The sequence below is a fragment of the Cupressus sempervirens genome, chromosome 1, assembly GCF_028749045.1.
Source record: "Cupressus sempervirens isolate cs-2001-9-10 chromosome 1, ASM2874904v1, whole genome shotgun sequence".
NCBI classification, from domain to species: Eukaryota; Viridiplantae; Streptophyta; class Pinopsida; order Cupressales; family Cupressaceae; genus Cupressus; species Cupressus sempervirens.
In genome coordinates this window covers 475181095-475191403 of record NC_143118.1, presented here as the reverse complement: position 1 = coordinate 475191403, position 10309 = coordinate 475181095, and the positions used below count along the sequence as shown (strand labels likewise).

General features: G+C 35.5%; 1 protein-coding gene across 2 annotated transcripts in view; it reads left to right on the top strand.

The window, feature by feature from the left end:
- Positions 1-1088: 1088 nt before the first annotated feature.
- LOC149578345 (tRNA (guanine(26)-N(2))-dimethyltransferase 2-like) overlaps positions 1089-10309 on the top strand; it is a 65266-nt gene continuing 56045 nt past the window's right edge. The window contains exons 1-3 of one of the 2 annotated variants that reach the window (XM_089828349.1): positions 1089-1279; positions 1364-1411; positions 1579-1700. In XM_089828349.1, coding sequence (XP_089684475.1) covers positions 1138-1279; positions 1364-1411; positions 1579-1700 — 312 coding nt within the window. In that variant the 5' untranslated portion in view covers positions 1089-1137. The remainder of the gene's footprint in view (positions 1280-1363; positions 1412-1578; positions 1701-10309) is intronic. The other variant, XM_089828350.1, reaches the window with a different exon arrangement.

Genomic DNA, 10309 nt, shown 5'->3' with positions numbered 1-10309 from the left:
AGTATGTTTCCCTTTTGGACATTAAATTGTGTACAAACATTGTATAATGTGTTCATAAACACGAAGACCCAATATAATTTTTGCAGATAGATAGAAAATGCAAATTATAAAAACTCAATAAACAAAAGCAAGAACCTAAATTAAATAGCCTTTTCATATCAATGGGTGAACTTAGTGAGGAAATAATCCTCACCTGAATCAAATAACATCCATTTGAAGCACCCTCTGTAGTCCTCATGGTCACATACCACAAATGCCAAAAAATGACATGCTTCTATGAAGGAATGAACATAAAACGTGAAAGAAGAGAAGTTAACTGCAAATGAAACTGAGAAATGCAAAAGACACATTCATATACCTCCATGCAACTGAAAAACCATCTGAAAATGATATATGTGAAAGCAATTAAAATTTTTACGTTTAAAATTTTGATTGACTGTAGCATCAATTATAGAAACTAACAGGTGCATGAGAAAGTTTCAGGGTCTAGTTCTACTTATGTTTCAGTCCCAAATGGGTAGAACTCCCTAGAAAAGGTGAGATATAAAGAGATGAAATATAAGCACAATTCGCGAGGATGCATGTATTGTAAATAGTTTGTGCATTGTTTAACATAACAAGGTTGGTGGAATAAAGGAGAGGTGACACATTAAATATGGTGGGACGTTCAAGTGTTATGAGCTAGTGATAAGATAAGGTGGTGCATACAAGTGGATTTATGTGATTAGCGAACATGAAACCGCCATGACAAATACTAATGGAAAGGCAAACACTTTGTTGTTGAGCCCACACCCATCCCAATCAATGTACCAGAAGGGCCCATTTTCAACATGTTGACGTAAATTGACTAATTGACATTGTAGAGGGATGACCAACACCACAAAAAACTGATTTGAGGTTGCTAATGAGATGAAGGAAAAAAATAAAAATTAAATTTTACTGTACACCTTGTAGCTCCCCTCCCCTAGTTTTACCATTTCAGATATAATAATCATTAAAATAGAAATGTGTTATATAATATAATCCAATACCTAATAATCATTAAAAGAGAAATGTATTATGTAATATAATCCAATGGGATGTTCAGAAATGTGTTTGTAAGAATTAGGCATTTAGCTTAAAATCTTGAAACCTTTCATGTTTAGTTTATACTTGCTTGCTCATTCTTACTGCGCTCGAATTCGACGACTCGATAAGCTATCGACGTTGGGGTTTAGGTCGTCTGCAGGATTTATTCAATTTTGTTTACTACAATCACACTCTCTCAACACTGCTTCAGGTGAGCTTATCTGCTTCTTTATTGGAGAAGCTTTAGGCATCCTATATTTTTTCACAGGTTTTTAACTTCTTTAATTTGTAAAAGCTTTCGGAACTTTATTCATTGCTGTTCGGCAGAGGAGCTGCGCGCTGCGTAAGTTTGAGGAGAGCCTCAATACGTATTGTATCAGTTTTAAATGTGGGCTTTTTTGTAGTATCGAACTGTCTCTGTTTCCTTATATATTTTGATTGTAAATGCTCATCCAGATCATCAGAGAAATGATAAGGTAGCTTGATAAAATAGTAATGTTTTTTTGGCAGAGGAAGACATGGGAAAGCAGAAGCAGGAGTTGCCCTCAGATCCAAGCCAGTACACCATCCTCACGGAAGGACAGGCCGATATTCTCATGCACGGCAATGATGTTTTTTACAACAAAACTCAGGTATATATCTAGCCCTTGTCATCTTATATAACTGTTTTTTGAGATTGCCTTGTTTATCCATTGTCCACATTTAGGTCATTCTAGCTACCGAGTGAACGACGTACAGGGTTAAGAGCCCTTTTCAAAGTCTAATATGGTCCAGGTTATGAATAACAGCATGACATGAAAAGCTTGAAATTTTAAGACCCGACACATGTGATGCCCTACAAATAGAGGCTAGAGAAGGATATTCAGATCATATAAACTGAATTTTGATCCATCATTTGACCTTTTTGTCATTCCAACTGTCTTAGATTAATGTCAACATGAATTTTTCTTTCTCGAGGAATATCAATTACTGGAAGAAGACATTACTTTTATTTTTCTTTAGGTACCGTGTGGCACAGCTTTTGAATATGGAAACATTTTAAGGGAGTGAATGTCATACGTGGACCCTGGAAACAATTTGTTCTACAGTGACCGGGGATGAGAGAAACGAATTTTCTTACAGTTCTTGATTCAATTGGTTATTTTTGTTGAGCACAAATTCATTGGAAACATACAAATCAATCATTCTGGTAATCTGCGCTAAGTTTCCCCGACCATTGCCTTTGAAATATCCAAAGACATACTCCCATAATTTTTGAACTTACAATATAAAATATTTATTGTAGAGTGTCAGATCTTTTTTCTCATTACAGCAAGGATACAATGAAATAAAACATAGAGTCCAAAATATAAATCCTCTGCTGTACCTGCAATCTCTCTTAATGAAATTATGTCAGCTCTATCTGGGGATGCATTTCTTCCGGCATAATTTGACCTGTCCTGGGAACGAGGAGGTTCTGAAAACCCAGAAACTTTAAGGAACCAGTCCCTGGCCGTCCCATATAATTAATGTTTCAATTTTGATAATTTGTGAACTCTTAATTTATATTATTTAACACAAATGTTATATGTTAAGGTTCTCTATTGTATATAAATATCTAAAACTTCCCTATATATTTTAAATTCTCCCTAGTTTTTATATAGCTGTCTCCACTGCCTTCCCCTTGTGTCCCCTGATCCTAGAAAAGAAATGATTGTCCCTGAAGCTCTCTTCCTGGAACCCTGTTCCCCATCCCCCCTCCCCTGTCCTGGAAATCGGGGATAACATAGATTTGTGCTCAGTTTTTGGCAAGTTCAAGACTTTGAACCATGACGCTGGCAATGGGAAGAGTAAGGTATAACAATGTATCCATTTAAGTGAAGGCATCTATTGCCAGGGCTTTAAATATTCAACAAAAGCTGTGCTTGTTTGAGCATGAATGGTAGAGTATCTTTCTGTGTAATAAATACAATTTTACAAAAGAAATGACATCGTAAGGATATAATCGAAATGAAATGATGTGCTCAGTGCTAGATCTCAAATGGATATTTATAGCTGTGAGTAGCAAAAAAAAAGAACAATGCGATATTTTATTTAAGTCAATTCACTTCACAGAAAGGAAAAGTTTCTTAACTACTACAAAACTCAGAAGGCTTAATAATTGATGCTGACACATTTCCATTTCCTGTCCAAAAATGCAAAATGTGAACAATCAAGCCCATTACCAATGTAAAGTTGTCCTTAAGTACAGTTAATTTTGCACATGTAGAATGCTTTACTTGTAATGACATTGCATAATCTTTAATATTTATATGTATAACACATGAAAATGTGAGCTGTATGATAACTAAGACACTTTCTAAACATTGTAACAAATAGGAAAGACTTACAAAACTGTGGTGAATCTCCTGCTGTGTCCAAGACAGATTTTGCATCTTTTTATTTATCGGGAAAAAGATAACTAAAATCTCTAGGTAAAAATAATTAAACTGACATATTTAGAGTTGTTTGTTGAAATCATTATCTGCTGTATACGGATTTGTAGATATTTCAGAATGTTTTTCTGCTGTTTGCAGAGTTTCCAATTTTTCTTAATTACCCACTATATCACAAGTTCAGAACTCCATTATTTATGATTCTGAAAACTCATTAATTGCCATGAATACCCATGCCAAAACTTTTGTACCATTTCCAGAAACTTGTGTACTGGTAGGCATAGGAAAATCAAATATCAGAACTGATTGAGAGTATCTATTCAGGTATTATTCTTGAGTTCTTTCTAATATGTTATTTAGGAAGGAAAGGAAAATGACATCTTTTCCTTTTCTGAAGTCTATATAACATATCTTCTACCGCAACAATCGTTTACTTTTTCAAAACTATCAACCCGTATAACAGCAGACTCCAATTTTTTAAAATTTGATAAATCAGCATAACGGCAGTCTTTTACCTTTCAAAACTTAATCATCCATAACAATAACACCTGCAGGATCTAGCAATAAGGAACACAAGACAAATACATGACTGGCATTAAGAAACACAAGACATATACATGATTTGAATGAAAACTCTTGGAGGAGAAAACAATGGCAAAATACTGCTTATGTAGAACACTTCTTACAAACTTTGTAGTCACCAACCCACAGGAGATGCCAATCTCCTCTTTTAGGTTTTTAGGCACCAACTCACTGGAGACACCAATCCCCACCACTGAACACCAACTCGGCAAGAGAGTCCAATTTCTTCTTTTGGGAAGCACCAACTTCCAAATGGGTAAGTTCCACCTTTAGGATGTTACTTCTTCAGTGGATGATGAGCATCTGATTTGCTCTTCCCGCTCTTTACAATTTTGATCCATCACTTTCTGATATTCTCCTTCTTAAATTGGCATAAATCTCTTCCCAACTGCGCTCTACATTGTCTTACAACTTACAACTCTGCTTCATATTCCTTAACAACTCTGCCCCAGTTTCCTTTACAACTATGCTCTGAAGTCCTTTTAAATCTGTTCTATATTTATTATCAAGTCACTTTCAATTACTTAATAAATCTGCATGAAATCCTCTTGGAAGTCTGCAATAATTCTGCTATAAATCCTCTATAAATTCTTTTGCAAGTCTACAATAATTCTACTCAAAATCTGTTGCACATCACCTTTAGTTCTGCTCACGAACTTTTTAATCTCCGCCTGTTGACTTATTTAAAATCTGCTTCTGAAGACTGATTTTTTCTGTTCTTGTATCTGCTATGAAATTTGAGAGATATTCGTTATGTTTTAATCCTCAAAACATCTTGTATATATTCCTTGAAATAACACCCCTTCACCAAATGAGGAGACTCCTCCGAGGAGGTTGGCCAAGGCAGCAATAATATATATATTTATTTTATTTGCTTGCACAAGATGGGCACTCATGTCAAGGAGGTCTGCATTCTTGTAAATTTATTTATTTTATTTTAATGCCACAAGCAAATGGGTGCCACATTTGGGGGAGAAAGGCCCCACAGAAAAAAGGTAATAATTTTCTTTTTAAATCCAAATGTAGATACCGTAAATTGCAGGTCAGCCAGCATATAAAAGTTTTAGTTCATAAGCAAAACATAATAACCCTTGTTTCCATATATAGTACGAGATTGGCTATCATTAATGGCTTCTTTTTTCCAAACATATAATCATTGCTTTATATGTATCACTTCTCTTTTTAAATAATTTAAGTCACTCCCTTAATTTGGTAGTGGCTGCTTATTTTCATGTCTTTAATTGCTGCAACCCCAGTGACTCCTTTACTCATGATCAATGTATTTACTTTCTCTATGATATTAATGACAATGGTATGATGACAACAAATGACAATACTGCGAACACATCAAACAGTGGTAAGGTGAACAAGTCAGTAACTTTGAGTCTACCATTCGAGTGGGTAACCATAAGGTGCTTCAGGATAGAGTGTGAATCCAGACAAATGGTTGCAGTACAAGCAATTGGTGATATATTGTACCACATAAATGTACCCTATTGTAGCAGGCTCTTGCAACCCAGGCCAAGTGGAAGAGTGCCTCATCTTTAAATTTGAAGAGAGGGTCATGGGCTAGAAATTCCTAACCCACCTCTTAACCTCATCTTCAGAGTCCTTTGCCTCTAAGGTTTGCAGAATCCAAATGGAGGGTCCATCATGCACCCTTCAGAAATTGCTGCGCCATCATGCCCAGGAAACACGTATATAAATTAAGAGATCTTCAGGCCAAACAATTAAAATTTGGCTTCAAGGATCAGTCCAAAACAACCCTGCAAAGAAAGGGGTTAAAATACTTTTTCCCATGAACTAAAATAACTGAGGTTAGAAGAGAACACTACAGAAATCCATTAGAACCATAACCAACCATAATAGGAAAATGAAGGCATAGAATACTGAGTATCACTTTGATATATATAGGCTTGCAGCCAAGAGGGAGATGAGCGTTAGCTATAAAGGAGAACTCCACGAGCCAACTCACTTCCATTGGCAAGTGCTTTGCTATGTTATATGAGATGCACACGCAATCCTTCATTTTATATGAGCTGATATAATAATCAGGCATGGGAAGTGAGCCAACAATGAATGATGAAAGCAAGGGGGAACATTTAACATGATTATGTATTTATGAGAATAGGGGGCCTACTGTAATTCGCGCCTAGATATTTTATTATGAAGTAATTGGAAACTATTTGCTTGTTAGTAATAGTGATCAAGAGATCAATTTATACAAGAGACTGAATGATGTTTTCTTAAGAAACAATCGTGAAGAATAGAAACATTCTACTCTAGAAACATAAAACTAAATATTAGAAACATTCTAATATTTACAGAAGATTACAATAGATAACCACTAGATACTAAACAGAGATAATAGAAACTATCTATTATCGTAATACCCTCCCTTAATGGTTAATCTATCCAGAGCACGAAGCTGTCAAAAAGCGTAAAAGGCAAATTTTGTCTGCTCAAGGTGCTCTACACTATTCGCTATGGGCTGCGAACTAGATTGCTTAGATAGGGCAGCTAAGTGCTTTCAACATTCAACCTTCATGTGCCCAAACTTGTGGCAATAGTTGCATTGAATGTTTTTCTTCTGGGAGCCTTCTGAATCTAGAGCAGAGGATGTCTGTTGAGAAGACTGTTGATGGTACTTTGGGTAATGCTCCAAAACTTTGTAGATGAGCATAATGATACCCAAACTGCAAAAAGCCATGATTTTTAGGAGAAAATCAAAAGAACTAAATACGATTTTTGGGGTGAAAAATCAATTAAAACCCAACATGATTTCTGAGGTGAAAAATCAATCAAAACCTAATAATACAAAGCTTCATTTTTTAGGAAAAAAGGTAAAACCCAACAAATAATTTTGAGGAAAAAATTTCAAACCCACAAAGGAATCCCACACAACTTTGGGAATTACAAAATCAGAAAATTTTAAGGGAAAATTTATAGAAACCCATAAGAATTTGTTTTTTAGGGAAAAAATTATGAAAACCCATCAGATTTTTTTTTATGAGGAAAAAAATTATGAAAACCCACCAAATTTTTTAAGGGAGGCAAAACACGAGACTTTGCATAGTAAAGCAGCACATGCAAACAACATGCAAGTACAAGTACATGCAACCCTCAAAAAGTGGAGACCCCCAAAATTTGAAAGGTGACCTAGAAGAGAGCTCGAAAAACTCAGAAAGAATATGTTGTTGGTTTTGGGATTGACTGCCTCAAAAATCGAGGCACCTAGAGAAATCTGATGGCAACCCAGTTGAGCTCTTGAAAGACCCATCAAGAATCTGGAATCTGAAATTTTTTCCGAACCCAAAAATTAGGGTTTTGAACAAAAACGGCCCTACTGCGAAAAAAAAACAAAAAATGGTAGAAATGAGCAGAAAAAATAGACGGATCTGGACAAAAACGGGTTGCAGAACTGAACCAGAAGTTGGCCGATTCAGATCTCTCAGAACAGAAACCCTAGTCGGATTATAGAGAGAGTTGGAAGCAAATATGTATGTAAATAATTTCAAAAATAAAAGGCAGATAATTTCAACCAAGAAATTATAATTATTTTTGAAAAAATTTAGAGTATTGGCTCTGATACCATATTACGAAGTAATTGGAAAATATTTGCTTGTTGTTAATAGTGATCAAGAGATCAATTTATACAAGAGATTGAATGATGTTTTCTTAAGAAACAATTTTAAAGAATATAAATATACTATTCTAGAAACAAAAAACTAAATATTAAAAACATTCTAATATTTACAAAACATTACAATAGATAACCATTAGATATTAAACATATATAATAGAAACTATCTATTATCGTAATATATTTAACCCTAAATTTCTTGCAAATAATTTCAGAATTATTAACAGATAGATCTATTCAACAGTTCTCAAAGTAATTAGTAAATAACACTTTTAGAATTGTTATTGCATTTTAATAACCAGCAATACAATAACATAATATAATTCAAAGGAACTTGTAAATCTATAAATGAACTCTGTCGTGAATTTGCCACAAATGATGAGCCAGGTTTGGGTCCAATCCACCAAGAGCCTAAAGGTTTCTGTCCTCAAGTTCTGAACATGAAAGCTGAAAGCTTTGCAAGTTTCTCCAAGAGAAAACTGAAATCCCAAACAATATCCAAGTGTACCAAATGAGTCTCCATTCCTTCTTTTAATGCATCAAGCTGTGATTCTCAATTTCCCTTCTCTGTGTTTCATCCTCTTCCCCTTTTGTCACCTTTTCCCCTTTTAATTAAAATGACCTTTTAAATAATTTGTAGCTAGCTCGAAATAAGTCACTTTTTAATTATTTAATGAAGTGGATTTGTAATTTCCTAACGTCCCAAAAAGGGCAAGTATAGTCTTCCCTCCTTAAGTTTGCTTGTCCTCAAACAATCATGAAATTTTAAATCAGTATCAGGATCCCATATCAATCTGTAAGCCACTCTATAGCTCATATTGGTATCTTTGAAATCAAGACATGCCATGCTGTGAAGCCAAAAATAAGGATGCAAATCATCCATTAGTAAGATCGCTAGATCCCAAGTCAACCTGAAAAACACTGCTGTACCTGCCTGCTGCGTTACTCTAAACACATCTGCACCAAGTCTCAAACAATGAAGCAACTCGTCATAATCCACGAAATGCAAAGCACTCACCCCCGTCAACTCCTAGATCCCAAATTAGCCTATCAAATCGGTCCTGGGAGCAGAAGTAGATGTCCATCAATCCACCATCCACCTGAATCAGCCAACTGAACAAGTAGATCACTCCAACAATGCCAAATACATCTCCATTGTGCACAAAGATCAGCACATAAGACCACCATATGTTGCTGCTATAAGATATGATGGCATCAAGAATGGTGCTGAAGGCATTGCTATTCCTGTGTATAGAAAATAATTCCATCTTATTTGCACTATCTAACACATTCATATCATTACAAATGTCCGTGCGATTCAATGACTTCTGTAGACTAAGATAAATCTGAAAATGTCATAGTAGACCAAGCAGGGCAGTAAACCATGAATAAATGGAAAGGGGTAAAAATAAAGTCACCAGTCAAAGGATGACTGCCATATTATAAAAACTGTGTGTCAAATCTCTAGCCGAACTGTAGAAGCTCTCAGTATGCATTGGGGACAACTCTGAAATTTGTGATTCACCGCAAGTGTTATCAATCAAATCTTCACTTCCATCAACAAAAGGATCACCATCACATGAAATTTTGAAACTACTATTACTCGGTTAATCTTTATCCTCATGACATTGTGAAGGTATATAACTGCTGATGTGAAGATCTTAACTCTGGTGGTTCCTTTGTGTCATATCTACACTCATCTCTAACTTCTTTCCGCTGAAAATGTTATGGCCACTACTTGTACTAAAGCTACCATCACTAGTAGACCCCTGATTATTTTCAATTTTTTATGTGTTAAAGCTGCAATTTCATGTGAGCATGGCGATAAACCTTTGCAGTCCCATATCAAAAGTTTAGACTTCTCTTGTAAACTTTCTTTGGGCTCATTACAAATCCTGTTACCTTGGCTTGCCGTATGTCTTTCCCGAGTGATCAAAGGTGGTGATGCATCACTTAAATCTCCTTCATCAGATGTCACAAGGCTGCAAGGTGTTTCTTTGTTGATTAGTCCATTCATCAAAATTTTGGATGTCTCTAGTATGTAGTTTGCTGATAACATTGTCTCCTTTCTTCCCTCAAGCGTTCATCAACACTCTCTACTATTTGTTTGATCTCCATCTCCCTTGTGTCCGCTTCTTGGCCTTTGTTTGTAGATGAAACAAACTGATTTTCTGATTGGTATAGAGAGAAACAAGCCATGTTAAGCTGGTAAAAAAGATCATGAACCTCATTTTCCTTGTCTTCCCCAAATTTGATGGCAAGATTGCTATGCATTAACAGCTGCAAGTAGTCTATTTTCATTCCTTTGAATGCTTCTTTGATAGTGTAACACCTAAAAACTCTTCACAATCAGCTGAATTTCTCAGAAGACCATCATTATAGGGTGCTATAGGAGTAGTTATTCGTGTAATCTCACCAAGACATGTAGCAACTGCAAGCCTAACATCTTTATCCAGATTTTCCATAAACTTTTGCTGACCCAAAGTGAGCATTGAGGGCTGCAAAACCCAATTAATAAGCCTCTAATCTGATTGGTCTACTTTGGATAAATATTTCTCTAATTCCTCCAGCATGGAGAGAACACCATCTAGGAATTTCACCA